The following is a 22,500-nucleotide window of genomic DNA, read 5'->3' on the forward strand; positions in this document are numbered from 1 at the left end:
ACACACACACACACTCAGATGAGGTGAATCCTGCTTTCTGTTGTCTTCACTTATATTGACAACAAAGCAGATGTTGCTTTGGGCTCATCTGCTGAACCCTCACCTTCAGGACGCTGCTGCTTCACGTGAGGGTTCGAGCTTTGCAGGATTCTGTAACTTCTGTAACTCCTGTAACTTCTTTCAAAGAACAACGCTGACCTTGAGTTCCGCTGCAGTCTTTACATCTTGTCTGGAGTAGATTGGAGGACGAGTCCGAGTCCCCGAGAGCTGTGTGGTCTTCATAATGATGAGGTCACATGCACACGGATCCAATGGTCCTGTTACACAGAGATGAGAGGAATGAAGACAGGAAGCAGTCTCAGAATGCTTCTGCACATGAGACCTGACTTCTACTTGTATTATGGAGGGCGATGTGAACACAGGAGGAGGGAAGAACCCATATTTATATTACAGAGTCAACAGAGTTTCCTGTTCCTCCAGATGGAAGTCAGCTGTGACATGTCAACAAACTGAAGACTGTATTAATAACATGTGCCAGTGTTCAGGGATCCTCAACTTGCTATCCCATCTTCTTTCTTTGGAGTTTGTTTTCTTTTCTATATTTATTTACTCTGGCACCTTATTAACTTTAAAGTACGAAACAAATCCCGCCGAGAATCGTTTATCTTCATGTGAACGATCGGCGTGGGACTTTAGTATCACTGCTGGGCTTCTGTGTTTCTGAAACTAACATCTCACTGCCTCTCATCGGTTAGTGTTCCTCGTGTTCTTTTGAAAGTTTGTTTTGCGTCATCGCAAATCGACGAAATTAGCGCTGAACACAACAGAACATGCAGGAGGTGGAAACCAAAACAGAATTATTGGATTAACGTTAATAGGAAACGAACAGACTTCAAATAAATGCACATTTGGCTGTTTCTGCTTGACAACAAGGTCATGAGGTCAATGATATGTCAGTGTCTTGTTTCCAGCTCGTTCTGCTGCCACTTAGTGTCTACAACTATCAGTGCATGACAAGCTACTCCAGCAGGATCATAACGTCCACTGATTCTTTAAGGCCACACTGTACTGGTGTATGTTACTGTCTCTTTAAGGCCACGCTGTACTGGTCTATGTTACTGTCCCTTTAAGGTCATGCTGTAGTGATGTATATTACCGTCTCTTTAAGGTCACGCTGTAGTGATGTCTGTACTGTCTCTTTAAGGCCATGCTGTACTGGTGTCTGTATTGTCTCTTTAAGGCCACGCTGGAGTGATTTCTGTACTGTCTCTTTAAGGCCACGCTGGAGTGATTTCTGTACTGTCTCTTTAAGGCCATGCTGTAGCGGTGTATGTACTGTCTCTTTAAGGCCATGCTGTAGTGGTGTCTGTTACTGTCTCTTTAAGGCCACGTTGTAGTAATCTCTGTTACTGTCCAGTGGCGGCTGGTGAAATATTTGGGGGGGGGCGCAGTTGGGCGACGCGGTTTAAATATCACTCAACAATGAGAAGAAAAGAGGTTTTGAGTAGAATATAGTAAAAAACAAAGCTTTATTTCAAGAACACAGCGTGCTCAACACGGTCCAACAACAACTATCAACACACTGTAACTTTGGGCATGAGAGGTTCAGAGCAGCTTTAAGGAACATTGGGTTGGGTTTCAGAGGTTTACACAATAAAAGAGTTTCACCCTCACATGAAAGAGGTTCAGAGCAGAATAGTCAGAAAGAGATGCAGCACATTGTACATTGGGTGTTTGTGTTTTCGATGCAGTTCGGTCTCCTTCTGCTGCTCTGCTCTGCAAACAGGGTTAGCTTCATGCTGTTAGCTAGATGCTGCGTTAACATTCGTGCTTTCCACTTGTCTGCAGCTCTTTAGACCCCTCCCCCCGTTGTAGTACAGAGAGTTTCAGTCCCAGGACTTTGGAACAACAGACAGGGGAAATTAAACAGCGCATTACTCACTGAGCTCCAGCTAACAGCTCCGTTAGCTACCTGCTCCCGTAGCTTCGTGGAGCTCTCTGGCTGAGGGAACGATACCGGTCTCTGATTGGCCGAATAGTCCAGTCACGTGAAATAAGAAACAATGTCATTGGCCAGGGCACATGTTTGTGCCCCAAGATTCACGTTTCATCCGCCAATGAGAAGCCGTCCTTGCCGAAACGACCGTGAAATGTTTGCTCACTGCCGCACACACACGTTGGGCCGGAGCCCCGAAAATGGGGCGGGGCTTCTCTCTGTGAGGATGAGTGGCGATATATTATTTATGTCACATTTAACTTAAGTGGTTGTTGACAGGCGTACGGTCTCCCACACACATTTAGCACGTCAACATGGTATATTTGCTATTTAAATGATTTGGTATATAATGTTTTTTGACAGGATATATCATTTTTTTTTCTTCTTCTTTTTTTTTCCATCTCAAAATCTTAAGAGGGGCGGCGCCCTAGCGCCCTCTATGGACGCACTGCCACTGTTACTGTCTCTTTAAGGCCATGCTGTAGTGCTGTCTGTACTGTCTCGTTAAGGCCAGGCTGTAGGGTGTCTGTACTGTCTCTTTACGGCCAGGCTGTAAGGGTGTCTGTACTGTCTCTTTAAGGCCATGCTGTAGGGTGTCTGTACTGTCTCTTTAAGGCCAGGCTGTAGGGTGTCTGTACTGTCTCTTTAAGGCCACGCTGTAGGGTGTCTGTGCTGTCTCTTTAAGGCCAGGCTGTAGGGTGTCTGTACTGTCTCTTTAAGGCCACGCTGTAGGGTGTCTGTACTGTCTCTTTAAGGCCACGCTGTAGGGTGTCTGTGCTGTCTCTTTAAGGCCAGGCTGTAGGGTGTCTGTACTGTCTCTTTAAGGCCACGCTGTAGGGTGTCTGTGCTGTCTCTTTAAGGCCAGGCTGTAGGGTGTCTGTACTGTCTCTTTAAGGCCACGCTGTAGGGTGTCTGTGCTGTCTCTTTAAGGCCAGGCTGTAGGGTGTCTGTACTGTCTCTTTAAGGCCAGGCTGTAGGGTGTCTGTACTGTCTCTTTAAGGCCACGCTGTAGGGTGTCTGTACTGTCTCTTTAAGGCCACGCTGTAGGGTGTCTGTGCTGTCTCTTTAAGGCCAGGCTGTAGGGTGTCTGTGCTGTCTCTTTACGGCCAGGCTGTAAGGGTGTCTGTACTGTCTCTTTAAGGCCATGCTGTAGGGTGTCTGTACTGTCTCTTTAAGGCCAGGCTGTAGGGTGTCTGTACTGTCTCTTTAAGGCCAGGCTGTAGGGTGTCTGTACTGTCTCTTTAAGGCCAGGCTGTAGGGTGTCTGTACTGTCTCTTTAAGGCCAGGCTGTAGGGTGTCTGTACTGTCTCTTTAAGGCCACGCTGTAGGGTGTCTGTACTGTCTCTTTAAGGCCACGCTGTAGGGTGTCTGTACTGTCTCTTTAAGGCCAGGCTGTAGGGTGTCTGTACTGTCTCTTTAAGGCCACGCTGTAGGGTGTCTGTACTGTCTCTTTAAGGCCAGGCTGTAGGGTGTCTGTACTGTCTCTTTAAGGCCACGCTGTAGGGTGTCTGTGCTGTCTCTTTAAGGCCAGGCTGTAGGGTGTCTGTACTGTCTCTTTAAGGCCACGCTGTAGGGTGTCTGTACTGTCTCTTTAAGGCCATGCTGTAGGGTGTCTGTACTGTCTCTTTAAGGCCATGCTGTAGTGGTGTCTGTACTGTCTCTTTAAGGCCATGCTGTAGTGGTGTCTGTACTGTCTCTTTAAGGCCAGGCTGTAGGGTGTCTGTACTGTCTCTTTAAGGCCATGCTGTAGGGTGTCTGTACTGTCTCTTTAAGGCCACGCTGTAGGGTGTCTGTACTGTCTCTTTAAGGCCAGGCTGTAGGGTGTCTGTACTGTCTCTTTAAGGCACCTGTAGGTGTCTGTACTGTCTCTTAAGGCCAGGCTGTAGGGTGTCTGTACTGTCTCTAAGGCCAGGCTGAGTGCTGTACTGTCTCTTAAGCCCTGTAGGGTGTCTGCTGCATTAAGGCCAGGCTGAGGGCGTACTGTCTCTTTAAGGCCCCGCGCATCGACCACTGTCTCAACCTCTGCTCTCTCCACCACGGGCTGCTGGCCCTGGCCCTGCAGGCCCAGAAGAAGATCCTGAGCTGAGGAAGATCTGCAGCGGCATCAACAAGCTGCTGGACGAGGGCACGCTCTAGCAGCGCCTCCTGCTCCTCCTCCTCCTCCAGCGCCTCCTGCTCCTCCTCCTCTTCCTCCTCCAGCGCCTCCTGCTCCTCCTCCTCTTCCAGCTACTCCTCCTCCTCCAGCTACTCCTACTCCTCCTACTCCTCCTCCTCCATCTACTCCTACTCCTGCTCCTCTTCCTCCTCCAACTACTCCTACTCCTCCTCTTCCCCCTCCAGCTACTCCTACTCCTCCTCCTCTTCCTCCTCCAGCTACTCCTACTCCTCCTCCTCTTCCTCCTCCAGCTACTCCTACTCCTCCTCCTCTTCCTCCTCCAGCTACTCCTCCTCCTCCTCCTCCAGCTACTCCTACTCCTCCATCTCTTCCTCCTCCAACTCCTCCTCCATCTACTCCTACTCCTGCTCCTCCCCCTCCAGCTACTCCTACTCCTCCATCTCTTCCTCCTCCAACTCCTCCTCCATCTACTCCTACTCCTGCTCCTCCCCCTCCAGCTACTCCTACTCCTCCTCCTCTTCCTCCTCCAACTACTCCTCCTCCTCTTCCCCCTCCAGCTACTCCTACTCCTTCTCCTCTTCCTCCTCCAGCTCCTCCTCCTCCTCCGCCTCCTCCTCCTCCATGAAGCCGGTCCCTGCTGCTCTGGTCCAATGAGAGGATTATTCTTCAGACTGAGGGTTGCTGCTCCCTGACGCCTGGTTCATGTTGTCTGTGTCACAGCGCCCCCTGTGGGTGACACGTGTAACAACAGCCAAAAAACACACGCTAGGTGGATATGGAAGAGAATCAGTAAAGTTATCAGTCTCTCTCTCCTTGTGTGTGTGTGTGTATGTGATTCTCTTGAACAATGGGTGTGTACATCATGGTGTGTGTTGTGTTTCTGTCCATCTTCTCTTCAAGAGTGTAACACTTGTCTTTTATTAAAGATTTCTTGTAAACATTATTTCTCCGTTCTTCACAACATGAACTTAAGAACAACTTTTATTAAAGATGATGTCGTTGCTCAGTGTTGCGTAATCATAGTTTCTCTCTGCTGATTCTTCACTTTGACTCTAAAAACTAAAAATTATGGTTTTTCTGCCTTTTTTTTTCTTTTTGGAAAAGAGCCGCAAAGACAGAAAATAGACGGGCGGATCTGGAAAACGACCCACACATGGAGCATGAAGCAGCTCACGCACACGCCAGCCTCATGTTGAAGTGAGCAGGAACATGTGTGATCCGTGGTTTCTGCTCCATTAGGCGGTCTCCTCTGGTTTGGGGGGACTACAGCTGGACCGCGCTGCAGCCAGAAGAGCATCAGGCTCGTGTCTCCGTCTGTGAAATCATTCTGTCAGCTCGTCTCGTGGCCTTTGTTCTTCCTGCTGGACGACATCTTCAGCTCCTGGAGTCCAACAGTCCGACATGAGAGATGACATGTGTCAAACACATGGAGACGGAGAAGAAGTGAGAGAAGAAGAAGATGTGCACATGTGTTCATCTGCAGGGAAACTGCAGTGAATGAAGTATAATCACATAACTGGGTTTGTTATTATAGGTCATCAAGTTTTGACCTTTTCTTTGAACTCAAATCTCAGCCTAAACCTGTAGTCTTCTTCTTAAAGATAAAGACAGTCAGCTTTCATTGGATATCTGAATACAACTCCCACAATGCACCTCTTTCATGCCCATCGCCCCAAGCTTGTAACACTGTCTCTAAGTAAAAATAGCCTGCAAGACAAGATTCGGGGCCCTTCTCTCAGCCTATAAAAAATACCTTAACGATGACGTCAGCGTGGTTGGACCTCAAAGTCGTTCACAAGCCAAAAGAGACTCAACACTTCTGTCAAAATGAAACTCATCAAAATATTTAAAATATTAAAACCTCACAATCCTTTTTAAAAAGCCGCGAGAGGAAGAGGAGGAGGACGAAGAGGAGATGGAGACCAGACGTTACTCGTGATGCCAGAAACAGGAGAGAAACCAAATTCATCCACCATTCTTCATCTAGCATAGCATTATCATCTCATTGAAGTTTGTGTTTGTAATTCAACTGCAACGGTAAAAAGAAGAATAGAAGCGGTCTCTATTCGCTCAGGATGGTTATGTGTGTTCGTGTAGATGCAGAGGACGCGTGTGTCTGTGAGGGAAGATTATCATTGCATGTTTTATTTAATTAATGCAGTAGGTTAGTAGAAACAGAGTAGATCGTGTTTTGCACGGACTTCATTTATATCAACAGAATTATAACAGTAAGATAATAATCTCAAAACAAGCGTATGTTAAACATATATATTGAATATACTGCCACCTTGTGTTCACTGGAGGTACTACAGTTTGAGCTGAAACGATGCTTCATACTAGAATATTGTACTCAAGTACTTTTACTTTGAGGAAGTTCAATAAAAAACACAAAGAAATGTAGAATTAAAGTAGAGTAATACAATATGGTGGTTCAAACTAATTGAAACAAAGAAAAAACTATATTTTGGTTAAAACACATTTTATTGTAAAGACGGTGGGCGTGGTTTTGGATCCCACTTTCACATCCACGTCACACGTGATGTCGCCCGTGGTCCCCGGATGTGTCCTCTTCCTCTTCCTCTTCCTCTATGTTGACTAGAGTTGGCTAGAGTGCTAAACGCTTTAAAATGCAAAGACATGCTGATTAGTTAACGCCACAATTAAATTGTTATAAAATATATAGAGTAGAGTCAAATGTAATTTAACATAAATAATTTGAAAACGGTACAGTTAATACTGTCATGTGACACAATGTACAACATATCCTCGTTGTTTAGCGTTACTTTTTATAATTAGTTTTTAACTCTTCGGGGTTCGTCCTTTTTGTCCGCTCCGAGCGCCCGTCGCGCCACACACCGTTCCGCTTGACGGCAGTCTCCCCCAGCAGGCTGCCGGGACCCGGAGATGAACTCCCTGGAGCAGGCCGAAGGTAACGGGACGTCACACACCGCTCACGGGGGATCCTCCCGGTGGATCCTCCCGGTGGATCCTCACACACCAGAAGGATCACACTCTGACGTCTCCAGAGGACATTACGAAGCTAGCCGGGTTAGCCGAGTTAGCTGCTAGCGTAGTCCTCTAACGACACTCAGCTAGCATTGATGCTAACTCACAATAAGTATTCAGCTGTTTTCCATTTCAACGATCTCACGTGTGTTGGTTATATTTACTATAATAATATAATATTTGCATTCAGTGTAACTCCATGAAGCTGCAGAGAAGCCCCCGGTGAGGGTCCAGAGCCTCATTGAGGGTCCAGAGCCTCATTGAGGGTCCAGAGTCTCATTGAGGGTCCAGAGCCTCATTGAGGGTCCAGAGCCTCATTGAGGGTCCAGAGTCTCATTGAGGGTCCAGAGTCTCATTGAGGGTCCACAGTCTCATTGAGGGTCCAGAGTCTCATTGAGGGTCCACAGTCTCATTGAGGGTCCAGAGTCTCATTGAGGGTCCAGAGTCTCATTGAGGGTCCAGAGTCTCATTGAGGGTCCAGAGTCTCATTGAGGGTCCAGAGTCTCATTGAGGGTCCACAGTCTCATTGAGGGTCCAGAGTCTCATTGAGGGTCCAGAGTCTCATTGAGGGTCCACAGTCTCATTGAGGGTCCAGAGTCTCATTGAGGGTCCAGAGTCTCATTGAGGGTCCAGAGTCTCATTGAGGGTCCACAGTCTCATTGAGGGTCCAGAGTCTCATTGAGGGTCCAGAGTCTCATTGAGGGTCCAGAGCCTCATTGAGGGTCCAGAGTCTCATTGAGGGTCCAGAGTCTCATTGAGGGTCCAGAGTCTCATTGAGGGTCCAGAGTCTCATTGAGGGCCCAGAGCCTCATTGAGGGTCCAGAGCCTCATTGAGGGTCCAGAGTCTCATTGAGGGTCCAGAGTGTCATTGAGGGCCCAGAGCCTCATTGAGGGTCCAGAGCCTCCAGAGTCTCATTGAGGGTCCAGAGCCTCATTGAGGGTCCAGAGTCTCATTGAGGGTCCAGAGTGTCATTGAGGGTCCAGAGTCTCATTGAGGGTCCAGAGCCTCATTGAGGGTCCAGAGTCTCATTGAGGGTCCAGAGTCTCATTGAGGGTCCAGAGTCTCATTGAGGGTCCAGAGTCTCATTGAGGGTCCAGAGTCTCATTGAGGGTCCAGAGTCTCATTGAGGGTCCAGAGTCTCATTGAGGTTCCAGAGTCTCATTGAGGGTCCAGAGTCTCATTGAGGGTCCAGAGCCTCATTGAGGGTCCAGAGTCTCATTGAGGGTCCAGAGCCTCATTGAGGGTCCAGAGTCTCATTGAGGGTCCACAGTCTCATTGAGGGTCCAGAGTCTCATTGAGGGTCTCATTGAGGGTCCAGAGTCTCATTGAGGGTCCAGAGTCTCATTGAGGGTCCAGAGTCTCATTGAGGGTCCAGAGCCTCATTGAGGGTCCAGAGTCTCATTGAGGGTCCAGAGCCTCATTGAGGGTCCAGAGTCTCATTGAGGGTCCAGAGTCTCATTGAGGTCCAGAGTCTCATTGAGGGTCCAGAGCCTCATTGAGGGTCCAGAGTCTCATTGAGGGTCCAGAGCCTCATTGAGGGTCCAGAGTCTCATTGAGGGTCCAGAGTCTCATTGAGGGTCCAGAGCCTCATTGAGGGTCCAGAGCCTCATTGAGGGTCCACAGTCTCATTGAGGGTCCAGAGTCTCATTGAGGGTCCACAGTCTCATTGAGGGTCCAGAGTCTCATTGAGGGTCCAGAGTCTCATTGAGGGTCCAGAGCCTCATTGAGGGTCCAGAGTCTCATTGAGGGTCGTTGAGGTTCCAGAGTCTCATTGAGGGTCCAGAGCCTCATTGAGGGTCTAGAGCCTCATTGAGGGTCCAGAGTCTCATTGAGGGTCCACAGTCTCATTGAGGGTCCAGAGCCTCATTGAGGGTCCAGAGTCTCATTGAGGGTCCAGAGTCTCATTGAGGGTCCAGAGTCTCATTGAGGTCCAGAGTCTCATTGAGGGTCCAGAGTCTCATTGAGGGTCCAGAGTCTCATTGAGGGTCCAGAGTCTCATTGAGGGTCCAGAGTCTCATTGAGGGTCCACAGTCTCATTGAGGGTCCAGAGTCTCATTGAGGGTCCAGAGTCTCATTGAGGGTCCAGAGTCTCATTGAGGGTCCAGAGTCTCATTGAGGGTCCAGAGCCTCATTGAGGGTCCAGAGTCTCATTGAGGTCCAGAGTCTCATTGAGGGTCCAGAGTCTCATTGAGGTCCAGAGTCTCATTGAGGGTCCAGAGTCTCATTGAGGGTCCAGAGTCTCATTGAGGTCCAGAGTCTCATTGAGGTCCAGAGTCTCATTGAGGGTCCAGAGTCTCATTGAGGGTCCAGAGCCTCATTGAGGTCCAGAGTCTCATTGAGGGTCCAGAGTCTCATTGAGGGTCCAGAGTCTCATTGAGGTCCAGAGTCTCATTGAGGGTCCAGAGTCTCATTGAGGGTCCAGAGCCTCATTGAGGTCCAGAGTCTCATTGAGGTCATTGAGGGTCCAGAGTCTCATTGAGGGTCCAGAGCTCATTGAGGGTCCAGAGTCTCATTGAGGGTCCAGAGTCTCATTGAGGGTCCAGAGTCTCATTGAGGTCCAGAGTCTCATTGAGGGTCCAGAGGCTCATTGTGGGCCCAGAGTCTCATTGGGGGTCCAGAGTCTCATTGAGGGTCCAGTCTCATTGAGGGTCCAGAGTCTCATTGAGGTTCCAGAGTCTCATTGAGGGTCCAGAGCCTCCAGAGTCTCATTGAGGGTCCAGAGTCTCATTGAGGGTCCAGAGTCTCATTGAGGGTCCAGAGTCTCATTGAGGGTCCAGAGTCTCATTGAGGGTCCAGAGTGTCATTGAGGGTCCAGAGTCTCATTGAGGGTCCAGAGTCTCATTGAGGGTCCAGAGTCTCATTGAGGTCCAGAGTCTCATTGAGGGTCCAGAGTCTCATTGAGGTCCAGAGTCTCATTGAGGGTCCAGGGTCCAGAGTCTCATTGAGGGTCCAGAGCCTCATTGAGGGTCCAGAGTCTCATTGAGGGTCCAGAGCCTCATTGAGGGTCCAGAGTCTCATTGAGGGTCATTGAGGTTCCAGAGTCTCATTGAGGGTCCAGAGTCTCATTGAGGGTCCAGAGTCTCATTGAGGGTCCAGAGTCTCATTGAGGGTCCAGAGTCTCATTGAGGGTCCAGAGTCTCATTGAGGGTCCAGAGTCTCATTGAGGGTCAGAGTCTCATTGAGGTCCAGAGTCTCATTGAGGGTCCAGAGTCTCATTGAGGGTCCAGAGTCTCATTGAGGGTCCAGAGTCTCATTGAGGGTCCAGAGTCTCATTGAGGGTCCAGAGTCTCATTGAGGGTCCAGAGTCTCATTCAGGGTCCAGAGTCTCATTGAGGTTTCACAGTCTCATTGAGGGTCCAGAGCCTCATTGAGGGTCCAGAGTCTCATTGAGGGTCCAGAGTCTCATTGAGGGTCCAGAGTCTCATTGAGGGTCCAGAGTCTCATTGAGGGTCCAGAGTCTCATTGAGGGTCCACAGTCTCATTGAGGGTCCAGAGTCTCATTGAGGGTCCAGAGCCTCATTGAGGTCCACAGTCTCATTGAGGGTCCAGAGTCTCATTGAGGGTCCAGTCTCATTGAGGTCCAGAGTCTCATTGAGGGTCCAGAGTCTCATTGAGGGTCAGAGTCTCATTGAGGTCTCATTGAGGGTCCAGAGTCTCATTGAGGGTCCAGAGTCTCATTGAGGTCCAGAGTCTCATTGAGGTCCAGAGCTGAGGGTCCAGAGTGTCATTGAGGGTCCAGAGTCTCATTGAGGGTCGTTGAGGTTCCAGAGTCTCATTGAGGGTCCAGAGCCTCATTGAGGGTCCAGAGCCTCATTGAGGGTCCAGAGCCTCATTGAGGGTCCACAGTCTCATTGAGGGTCCAGAGCCTCATTGAGGGTCCAGAGTCTCATTGAGGGTCCAGAGCCTCATTGAGGGTCCAGAGCCTCATTGAGGGTCCACAGTCTCATTGAGGGTCCAGAGTCTCATTGAGGGTCCAGAGTCTCATTGAGGGTCGTTGAGGTTCCAGAGTCTCATTGAGGGTCCAGAGCCTCATTGAGGGTCCAGAGTCTCATTGAGGGTCCACAGTCTCATTGAGGGTCCAGAGCCTCATTGAGGGTCCAGAGTCTCATTGAGGGTCCAGAGCCTCATTGAGGGTCCAGAGTCTCATTGAGGGTCCACAGTCTCATTGAGGGTCCAGAGCCTCATTGAGGGTCCAGAGTCTCATTGAGGGTCCAGAGTGTCATTGAGGGTCCAGAGTGTCATTGAGGGTCCAGAGTGTCATTGAGGGTCCAGAGTCTCATTGAGGATTCAGAGTCTCATTGAGGGTCGTTGAGGTTCCAGAGTCTCATTGAGGGTCCAGAGTCTCATTGAGGGTCCAGAGTCTCATTGAGGGTCCACAGTCTCATTGAGGGTCCAGAGTCTCATTGAGGGTCCACAGTCTCATTGAGGGTCCACAGTCTCATTGAGGGTCCAGAGTCTCATTGAGGGTCCAGAGTCTCATTGAGGGTCCAGAGTCTCATTGAGGGTCCAGAGTCTCATTGAGGGTCCAGAGTCTCATTGAGGGTCCAGAGTCTCATTGAGGGTCAGAGTCTCATTGAGGTCCAGAGTCTCATTGAGGGTCCAGAGTCTCATTGAGGGTCCAGAGTCTCATTGAGGGTCCAGAGTCTCATTGAGGGTCCAGAGTCTCATTGAGGGTCGTTGAGGGTCCAGAGCCTCATTGAGGGTCCAGAGTCTCATTGAGGGTCGTTGAGGTTCCAGAGTCTCATTGAGGGTCCAGAGCCTCATTGAGGGTCCAGAGTCTCATTGAGGGTCCAGAGTCTCATTGAGGGTCCAGAGTCTCATTGAGGGTCCAGAGCCTCATTGAGGGTCCAGAGTCTCATTGAGGGTCCAGAGTCTCATTGAGGGTCCAGAGTCTCATTGAGGTCCAGAGTCTCATTGAGGGTCCAGAGTCTCATTGAGGGTCCAGAGTCTCATTGAGGGTCCAGAGTCTCATTGAGGGTCCAGAGTCTCATTGAGGGTCCACAGTCTCATTGAGGGTCCACAGCCTCATTGAGGGTCCAGAGTCTCATTGAGGGTCCAGAGCCTCATTGAGGGTCCAGAGTCTCATTGAGGGTCCACAGTCTCATTGAGGGTCCAGAGTCTCATTGAGGGTCCAGAGTCTCATTGAGGGTCCAGAGCCTCATTGAGGGTCCAGAGTCTCATTGAGGGTCCAGAGTCTCATTGAGGGTCCAGAGTCTCATTGAGGGTCCAGAGTCTCATTGAGGGTCCAGAGTCTCATTGAGGGTCCAGAGCCTCATTGAGGGTCCAGAGTCTCATTGAGGGTCCAGAGTCTCATTGAGGGCCCAGAGCCTCATTGAGGGTCCAGAGCCTCCAGAGTCTCATTGAGGGTCCAGAGCCTCATTGAGGGTCCAGAGTCTCATTGAGGGTCGTTGAGGTTCCAGAGTCTCATTGAGGGTCCAGAGCCTCATTGAGGGTCCAGAGTCTCATTGAGGGTCCAGAGTCTCATTGAGGGTCCACAGTCTCATTGAGGGTCCAGAGTCTCATTGAGGGTCCAGAGCCTCATTGAGGGTCCAGAGTCTCATTGAGGGTCCAGAGTCTCATTGAGGGTCCACAGTCTCATTGAGGGTCCAGAGTCTCATTGAGGGTCCACAGTCTCATTGAGGGTCCACAGTCTCATTGAGGGTCCAGAGCCTCATTGAGGGTCCAGAGCCTCATTGAGGGTCCAGAGTCTCATTGAGGGTCCACAGTCTCATTGAGGGTCCAGAGTCTCATTGAGGGTCTAGAGTCTCATTGAGGGTCCAGAGCCTCATTGAGGGTCCAGAGTCTCATTGAGGGTCCAGAGTCTCATTGTTGATCGTTTCAGACCTGAAGGCCTTCGAGAGGAGGCTCACGGAGTACGTCTCCTGCCTGCAGCCGGCCACAGGCCGCTGGAGAAGTAAGTCCAGCAGGTTGAGCACAGACCGACGTGTCTGTGATGTGTCTGTGGTGTGTCTGTGATGTGTCTGTGATGTGTCTGGTGTGTCTGTGGTGTCTGTGGTGTCTGTGATGTGTCTGTGGTGTCTGTGATGTGTCCTTCTGCTTTCAGTGATCCTGATCGTGGTGTCTGTGATGTGTCTGTGGTGTGTCTGTGGTGTGTCTGGTGTGTCTGGTGTGTCTGGTGTGTCTGTGGTGTCTGTGGTGTCTGTGGTGTCTGTGATGTGTCTGTGGTGTCTGTGATGTGTCCTTCTGCTTTCAGTGATCCTGATCGTGGTGTCTGTCTGCACGGCTACTGGGGCGTGGAACTGGTTGATCGACCCGGACACGCAGAAGGTCAGTACCGGAGCAGGAGGTCAGTACCGGAGCAGGAGGTCAGTACCGGAGCAGGAGGTCAGTACCGGAGCAGGAGCACGCCGGGCCGGTCTCTTCTCTGATTACAGAGCCGACATATAAACACGAGGACTGCGTTCCTGACGCAGGAATTATAAACGAGCCTCAGTTCACCGTTTATGTTTTGGGGGATTATTGCTGACTGTGGGTCAGAGGTCAGCAGGGCCGTCTTTCAATCGGGGGTCGGCGGTTCAATCCCCGCCCTAGTCGCTGTGTCCTTGAGCAAGACGCTTCACCCCGAGTGTCTCCCTGCAGCCGCTCTCAGTCGCTTTGGATGAAAGCGTCGGCTGAATTAAATATAATGTAATCTCACCGTTTCAAGACGAGAGCTTCCAGTGGACGATGAGGCTCGCCCCGGCCTCCAGACGCAGTGACGGCTCGGCGCCCGGAGCTCTGCTGCTGCTCAGAATGAACTGTTCCTCCCAGAAGCTGAAGCAGCCGTCTGGACTTCGTATTCCGACTCATTGAACAGCCGCAGCTGATTATGGGCTGACGTGGAGCCCTTGAGCCCGCGTGCTCACACGACCACCTTGATACCAGCTCCCTGAAGGCAAACCAGGAACAGCCATCGACCGTCTCCCGACCGCGCCAGAGGACGGGGATCCGTTCAGAGACGAGCAGCACCACATACAGTCACACGCTTTATGTCACATTCAGGGTTTTCCTGCTTCGTGATGGATTCCGACCTTTGAGCACATGATTCATTCAGGTTCACTGTGAGGTCTCATTGACCAGAGGATGAATGGGGGGGGGAACGATATTTGATGCTCGTCCTTTTCTCTTTACGATGACCGCATCATGTTGACTGAAGAAACCATCAGAAGACGGACTCTTGACTGAGCTTTACTTTAGAAAATGTCTAATTTCCTACGTTGTCTATTCAATAGATTAGAGTTCATATTCACGCCATAGAGCATCCCTCTGGGCTTCTCTTTCTTTAGCTCTGGCGTTTAAAGGGAGTTGAGCCCAGCATCGCGTGCTGCTGCCTGAACACTGGAGACCCTCAGCCTCTCCTCCACACAGAAAGAAACTTAAAAGATTCCTACATTTTAAATGTTGCAAGAGATGTTCCTCCTTGAAGGAACCTTAATGAGTCAACTTGATGTCTCTTCCTCGCCTCCAGCTCGCCCTCTTCTTCCTCCTCTTCCCCTCCAGCTCCTTCTCCTCTTCATCCTCTTCCCCTTTTTCACTTCAAGCTCTCTTCTCTTCCTCCTCTTCACCTCAAGCTTTCTCTCCTCTATCTCCTGGTTCCTCTTCCTCCTTAATGAGTTAACTTTAAGTCTTTAGGATCAACTGCCATTGTTCCCATTTGTCATGATGTCCAAACCTTCTTCAGGACCTCTGTAACGTCCAGTGTGTGTTATTGTCGTCTTGTCTCTTGGTTGGTGAGCGCGGGCCTCCTGGATGATGTTGTTCCTGTTCCACTGTGTCTCCGATCAGAGGAGCGTCGTGTTCTGGACCTGAAGACGTTGCTCTGTTCTTCTCGTTCTGCAGGTCTCTTTCTTTTCATCGCTGTGGAATCATCCCTTCTTCACCATCAGCTGCATCACTCTCATCGCCCTCTTCTTCGCTGGGATACACAAACGGGTCGTGGCCCCTTCAATGTATCCTCGTTGACAGTAGAGCGAGTAGTCGGCCGTCTCACTCGCCATCGTTCAGGTTGAGCTCTTTGACTCGTGCCTCCAGCATCGCCGCCCGCTGTCGAACCGTTTTAGCAGAATACAACATGTCCTGTGACGACGTGAGTTACTCTTTCATGGAACGACTCAAAGACGACCACTTTGTATTTTTGATGTTGCGTCCGTCTCTTCGCAGACGGGGAAGCTTATTCTCAAGCCTCGGCCGAACATCCAGTGACCTCTGAGAGGCCTCTGACCCCTCTGGAGTCCTTCGGTGGTCTGAAGCTCGCCGAGCAGGACGGTCGTCACAGTGGAAGAGAGAAGTCGTGAACTTTTAAATGTGTCACTGTGATGTCATGATTGAAGATGAGAGCTCAGATCTGTTTATTTCCGTTTCTGATGCTGAGCATGTATTTTAACAAAATGTTTCTATTTTTTAACATTATTTACCTAATAAATACCTAAGTTGTAAAAACTGTTTAATAGTTTGGTATAATTACACGTAAAGCGTCTTGTTTATGGTTTATTTGCTGTTTATAAAAGATGAACATCCCAATACGGCTTTACGTTAGTGTCGTTGCGTCCCGGTGGTTTTACGACAGCTCTCGTTTCTGGTACAAGAACCACTTTACGGCAGAACGCTTGTCCACATGGCCTGCTCTTAAACGGGAGCTGAGCGTGTGTTCGTCCCGAGTGAACCCGTCTGGAAGAACACGGCTAAGAACCACGTTGCGTGCGCACTTTGCACTTTCAGGGCTGAAATGGGTAAAAGTAAAACGACGAAGTTCAAGCGGCCGCAGTTCAGCGCGGCCGGGTTACCGGCCCGAGAGGCCGAGGAGGAGCAGCCCGCGGAGGAGAGCTGCCCGGCGGCGGAGCTGCTGGAGAAAGTACGGTCTTCATGATGGAGCTCACATAACTGATGTTACATGACGTGGTGCATAGACATGTAACTAACTACACGGTCAATGAATTAGGCAACGGGATGTTATTGGTGAAACCGATAAGTGAATACATTTAAATGTGATTTCAGTAACCTTTTATTAAGTGACCTGGAGACAATTGTCAATTGTTCTTATTATATATTATTACATATAAAATATATTTTTATATATGTTATTTATATATTATATATACTATTTTTATATTATAAATATATTTATATAATATATATATATAATTGACGTATTTAATATGTTATTATATATAAACATTTATATATGATATACATATAGATTTTTTATATATATAATTTATATATATTATATATTTCTATATATATAATGTGTATATATATTATATATATTGATTTATATTTCATATATATATTTTATATATATATAATTTATATGTATAATATTTATATATATAAATATATCTTATCTAAATATATTTATACACATATTTATATATGATAATTTATATATGATAAACTATATAAATATATTTATATAAATAATGTATATATATATATTATACAATCAAGCACGTCCAATGGGAGGAGACCCCGGGGAAGACCCAGCACACGCTGCAGGGATTAAATCTCCCGGCTGGCCTGTGACGCCTCGGGATCCCCCAGAATGAGCTGGAAGATGTTTTGGGCGAGAGGGAAGTCTGGGTCATCCTGCTGGGTCTGCTGCCCCGGCGACCCGACCCCGGATTAAGAGGATGAGAGTGGATGGATGGATTATATAATCGCGGTGGTGTTTGCTGCGTGTTTCCACAGCTGCAGAGTCCCAGTGCCGACGTGAGAGAGTTTGCCTGCGCCAGCATCTCCCGGGTGGTGCAGCAGAGTCAGACCATCCCGGTGTTCCTCCAGAGGGACGCGGTGCGGCGCCTCGGGCCCATGCTGCTGGACAACAGCCTGGCGGTCAGGGAGACCGCCGCAGGGGCGCTCAGGTGAGCCGCGGTCCAGAGACGGGTTCATGACCCCAACTACATACAGGTCACAGGACTCGGTTTACGGTCCTGTAAAAAACAAAGCCAACGCATTCAGACGTCACCAGCGATCATCTCGCCCCGATCGTATCCGAGTACGACCGTAACCGCGCTGTGACCTTTGCTCTCCGGTACGCCTCAACTCTGGGTTCATGGATGTGAGACTTAGGGCTGCAACTAACGATTATTTTCATAATCGACTAATATATCGACTATTCTTCCGGTTAGTCGACTAATCTAATGCCTGTTTCCCATCGCAAATTAAAATAATGGCTCAAAATGCTCAACATGTGGGAATTTGAACTTTAAATGTATTTGAGTAACAAGATATGAACATCAGAACTAGGGATGGGCATCGAGAACCGGTTCTGTTTTAGAACCGGTTCCCAGTGAACCGATTGTTTGGGATCGTCAGCCACATTCTTTAAGGTTCTTTAAGGTTCTTTAGCGGTCCTCTGTGGCGTTGCGCATGCGCGAATTTTTTCCGTTTCTTCTTCAGACTGCAGCAAACATGGCAACGAGGCAGAGGCGTTCTTAAGTTTGGCTCCATTTCACACGACAACATGACAACTACGCCACTTGTAACGTGTGTAAAAAGTCTATTTCGTCGAAGGGAGGAAATACAACAAAGATGCTTTCGGCTCCCTTACCAGGACGGGCCTTGGCCAAGGCCGTTACTGGAACAACAACTCCCCCGAAGATCACTGAAACGAGAATCTCTCTCATTCCCTTCCCCCTATCCACAGACACCTGTGGTTGTTTTCTCCCCAGGACCCTTCAAGGCTATCTCCATGGCAACGACCATCTTGCGGACTGAGAACTTTGTCTGTTGTGGCCTGGGGGAGGACGACATACCAGGCCACGCTCACACGAACTTAACATACACTGAAATGCATTCACTACCCCCCTCCCCCATCCCACGCCTTCGTCTGCTTCGTCCCCCCAGTGTGACAGGGCGGGCCTGTGATCGGCGCTGTAATGGCTGAAGGACCGGGCTGGCTGCTTGTCGGTGCTGGTCACCTCCTGCCCCCAATGGCTGGGCTTAGATCACCCAGTCTTTGGCTTACCTCCCCTCCCCCCTTCCTACTCGTTGCAATTTATGTTTAAGATGTATGTGCTTATGTGCTAAGGTGTTTTTTTCCTGCTCCCACACTGTACCCCTAGGGGCATAGTCGGGGGGTTGTTTTTTTCTCGCCTCTCTTCCCTCATGTTATGCTGTAATCTTCCATCCCCTTTCTTTTCAATTTCGTTGCTTCTGTACCTGTACTCTATGCAATGACAATAAAACCCATATCATATCAAGAAGCATTTGAACACAGCGTGGAATGACAGGAATGTCAGAGTTCGATGCAGCAGCTCAGCTAACGTCGGCTTCATCTCTTTCTGTCCAAGGTAAACTCCTCACAAGTGATCACAACCACTCACTGTGAAGCCATTTGCCTTTATTGTGTGGATCACGTTATCTTCTGTCCTTTGTTTGAAGCACACATTTGAGCTCCGCATTGGTCCCATTATTGATCACTTCACGTTTGGATTGAAAGTCCAGTTTTGAGAAATGTTTGATCGTAGCGGTGTTAATGATCGGAGGGCGTGTGTTATCAGCAAACGTTCGCGTTATCGTGTGAACCCATTATTAAACTGAGCATATCGATTTTTAATCCATTATTAAACGTAGCATATAGCTACGCTAGCTTAGCTACAGAATCTTCCATTGTCAGCCCCCTCCATTGAGGCAGAGGTCGTGTTCGCCTCCCCTCTTCATGTGGCTTTATGGCAGCTCAGCAAATTCAGCGATTTTGTTAGTGCCATTTGTTTCATTGTGTAAACCAGCTTTCACTATATAAATAATCTCCATTGCCATCCCATTCATCTGATGAGGGTCAGAGTCAGACCGGTTCAGAGGCTGGTCGTCTGGGTCTCAGGCTACAACACGTCTTGTCCACCTCCTCATATCTTTGTGTTCATCCTCCATCTGAGAGCGTGTTCTCCACGGCTGGAGACACAAGAAGTCCTGAGAGATCGCGGATCCTCCCGGAGAAAGCAGACATGCTTATTTTTCTGCACAAGAATTGTTTTTGATCCATACAATTGATGGTTGCTCACTTGGTATTTGCCACTGCTAGTTTCATTTTTGGCAGCTCAGTTCATATACCCTTTAAAAAAAGGAAGGAGCACTGTAATGTCTAGGAACATGTTTAAATTAAACAGAATACATTTTATTTAACCCTTGTGTCGCCTTCGGGTCAATTTGACCCGATTCAATGTTTAATGTCGGTGTTCTTTCGGGAGTCAACAAACAAACATAAAGTACCTCACACTTAAACTTGGAAAACAATATTAATTCTAATAATTTTCTGGAGATTTTAATAGCTGGGGTCATATTGACCTCAAGGGTAAAATATGTTAGTAAATATAAAGGTAACAGGAGGGTGAAACATTGAATCGGGTCATATTGACCCGAAGGCGACAGGAGGGTTAAGTTATGTAAGTTTTATTTTAAATTCAAGAGGAATATGTATAAATGTTTTTGGTTATTTTTTTTTTTTAATGTGTATGTATGCATATACTGTATATGGTGTGTGCAGCATTATAGAAAAATATATAAAAGAAAATTAATGTAAATAAACCCGTTTGTGCTCTTTTTTTCACCCCTTGCCCAATAAGAATCGATAAAAGAATCGAGAAGGAATCGAATCGATAAGCAGGAATCGATAAGGCATCGGAATCGTTAAAATCGTATCAATTCTCATCCCTAATCAGAACACATACATTAAATAGTAATAGAAATTAAAGTATAATGGACTTACGACATTTACAACTACTTCCTGTCTCGCTGGAAGAACTTCAAAATAAAAGGATCCATAACATACAAATGCACTTACAAAATAAAGGCTTTCGGGAAGTAGTCTCCATATGAACAGAGCCTTCTCCGAGACCCCCCCCCCACCCACACACACACACATCTCTCACACAAACAGACTCCAGCCACTCATGCGATGTCTCTCTCTCACAGGAACCTGAGTGTGTGTGGCGGTCAGGAGGCGTGTGAGGACATGGTGAAGCACGACGTCATGACTCCTCTGACGGCGCTGCTGAGAGAGGTGAGCCGTCTCCTCAGATCCCACCAGATACAGCACGAGGCCTCTGGGTTTAATCCAGATGTTACAGCACGAGGCCTCAGTGGGTTTAATCCAGATGTTACAGCACGAGGCCTCGGTGGGTTTAATCCAGATGTTACAGCACGAGGCCTCAGTGGGTTTAATCCAGATGTTACAGCACGAGGCCTCGGTGGGTTTAATCCAGATGTTGCAGCACGAGGCCTCGGTGGGTTTAATCCAGATGTTAAAGCACGAGGCCTCGGTGTGTTTAATCCAGATGTTACAGCACGAGGCCTCGGTGTGTTTAATCCAGATGTTACAGCACGAGGCCTCAGTGTGTTTAATCCAGATGTTACAGCACGAGGCCTCGGTGTGTTTAATCCAGATGTTACAGCACGAGGCCTCGGTGTGTTTAATCCAGATGTTACAGCACGAGGCCTCGGTGTGTTTAATCCAGATGTTGCAGCACGAGGCCTCAGTGGGTTTAATCCAGATGTTGCAGCACGAGGCCTCGGTGGGTTTAATCCAGATGTTACAGCACGAGGCCTCGGTGTGTTTAATCCAGATGTTACAGCACGAGGCCTCAGTGTGTTTAATCCAGATGTTACAGCACGAGGCCTCGGTGTGTTTAATCCAGATGTTACAGCACGAGGCCTCAGTGGGTTTAATCCAGATGTTGCAGCACGAGGCCTCGGTGTGTTTAATCCAGATGTTACAGCACGAGGCCTCGGTGTGTTTAATCCAGATGTTACAGCACGAGGCCTCGGTGTGTTTAATCCAGATGTTACAGCACGAGGCCTCGGTGGGTTTAATCCAGATGTTGCAGCACGAGGCCTCGGTGGGTGTAATCCAGATGTTGCAGCACGAGGCCTCGGTGGGTTTAATCCAGATGTTACAGCACGAGGCCTCGGTGTGTTTAATCCAGATGTTACAGCACGAGGCCTCGGTGTGTTTAATCCAGATGTTACAGCACGAGGCCTCAGTGGGTTTAATCCAGATGTTGCAGCACGAGGCCTCGGTGGGTTTAATCCAGATGTTAAAGCACGAGGCCTCGGTGTGTTTAATCCAGATGTTACAGCACGAGGCCTCGGTGGGTTTAATCCAGATGTTGCAGCACGAGGCCTCGGTGGGTTTAATCCAGATGTTACAGCACGAGGCCTCGGTGTGTTTAATCCAGATGTTACAGCACGAGGCCTCGGTGTGTTTAATCCAGATGTTACAGCACGAGGCCTCAGTGGGTTTAATCCAGATGTTACAGCACGAGGCCTCGGTGTGTTTAATCCAGATGTTACAGCACGAGGCCTCAGTGGGTTTAATCCAGATGTTGCAGCACGAGGCCTCGGTGTGTTTAATCCAGATGTTACAGCACGAGGCCTCGGTGTGTTTAATCCAGATGTTACAGCACGAGGCCTCGGTGTGTTTAATCCAGATGTTACAGCACGAGGCCTCGGTGTTTAATCCAGATGTTACAGCACGAGGCCTCGGTGTGTTTAATCCAGATGTTACAGCACGAGGCCTCGGTGTGTTTAATCCAGATGTTGCAGCACGAGGCCTCAGTGGGTTTAATCCAGATGTTACAGCACGAGGCCTCGGTGGGTTTAATCCAGATGTTACAGCACGAGGCCTCAGTGGGTTTAATCTAGGGCTGCAACAACGAATCGATAAAATCGATAAAAATCGATTATTAAAATAGTTGGCAACAAATTTCATTATCGATTCGTTGTGTCGCACGATTATTACGGCGCTCATTAAGTCACGGAGTATAAACAAAGTTGAGTTGAGCGCAGAGCGGCGCAGGAGAAACCAGAGGGAGGGAGAGGACAGAACGCTGCGTTGTGAGAGCCAATCAGCGCTGAGCTGCTCCTCTGTTGATGAATCTAATTGGCTGCTGCTGCTCGCGTGGCGCTGGATGCGGAAGTCCTTCACGTCGTCGGAGACATTCACGGAGCTGAGTGCGCCTCCGGGTGACGTCATGACCCCAGACACCAGGGCGCTACATGTCACCACGTGTGTGGCATTTCCACAAGAGGATAACGGAGAAAACGTGGTTATTTATTCCGTGGCGGATAGCGGAAAATATTTTTCCACGGAGAAAGGCAACGGAGATAAGCCACGCCCCCACTCGCTGTGAGCGCTGCACGTGCAGACAGCATTTAACGGAGCGGAGCAGCGTGAGCTCTGATCGCTCTTTTAATGAAGGATCGATACTAAAAATATGCTAAATCACATCGTGTTTAACGCACGGGTACTTTGTTAGCATCGCTACACCGTGCAGCGTGACAGCAGCAGATGTAGCGGGCTAACATTCAAGCTAACCTAACTTCCCAAACGCTGTGGACATCTGAACGCTGATTGGCCGAGACGCGACACGTCCATCAAAGATG

General features: G+C 48.8%; 2 protein-coding genes across 3 annotated transcripts in view; both read left to right on the forward strand.

Moving 5' to 3' along the window:
• The first annotated feature begins 6,826 nt into the window (after positions 1–6,826).
• On the forward strand, positions 6,827–15,561 carry cnep1r1 (CTD nuclear envelope phosphatase 1 regulatory subunit 1). The gene is made up of 6 exons (XM_056413078.1): positions 6,827–7,041; positions 12,962–13,033; positions 13,334–13,407; positions 14,959–15,068; positions 15,151–15,205; positions 15,280–15,561. Exons 1-6 carry the CDS (start codon positions 7,017–7,019, stop codon positions 15,319–15,321), a joined length of 378 nt encoding a protein of 125 aa, XP_056269053.1. The 5' UTR covers positions 6,827–7,016; the 3' UTR covers positions 15,322–15,561.
• An 85-nt stretch (positions 15,562–15,646) lies between these two features.
• Positions 15,647–22,500, forward strand: part of heatr3 (HEAT repeat containing 3) — a 21,579-nt gene continuing 14,725 nt past the window's right edge. For both annotated transcript variants that reach the window (XM_056413067.1, XM_056413068.1), the window contains exons 1-3: positions 15,647–15,970; positions 16,807–16,979; positions 20,032–20,119. In XM_056413067.1, coding sequence (XP_056269042.1) covers positions 15,845–15,970; positions 16,807–16,979; positions 20,032–20,119 — 387 coding nt within the window. In that variant the 5' untranslated portion in view covers positions 15,647–15,844. The remainder of the gene's footprint in view (positions 15,971–16,806; positions 16,980–20,031; positions 20,120–22,500) is intronic.

The sequence above is a fragment of the Pseudoliparis swirei genome, chromosome 4, assembly GCF_029220125.1.
Source record: "Pseudoliparis swirei isolate HS2019 ecotype Mariana Trench chromosome 4, NWPU_hadal_v1, whole genome shotgun sequence".
NCBI classification, from domain to species: Eukaryota; Metazoa; Chordata; class Actinopteri; order Perciformes; family Liparidae; genus Pseudoliparis; species Pseudoliparis swirei.

What these genes read in the sequence shown, in the direction of transcription:
- cnep1r1 (XM_056413078.1), top strand. Translation starts at nt 7,017, where the DNA reads ATGAACTCCCTGGAGCAGGCCGAAG. An exon ending in CTCCCTGGAGCAGGCCGAAG is followed by an intron (nt 7,042 to 12,961) that starts GTAACGGGACGT and finishes TGATCGTTTCAG; the next exon opens with ACCTGAAGGCCTTCGAGAGG. An exon ending in ACAACATGTCCTGTGACGAC is followed by an intron (nt 15,206 to 15,279) that starts GTGAGTTACTCT and finishes GTCTCTTCGCAG; the next exon opens with ACGGGGAAGCTTATTCTCAA.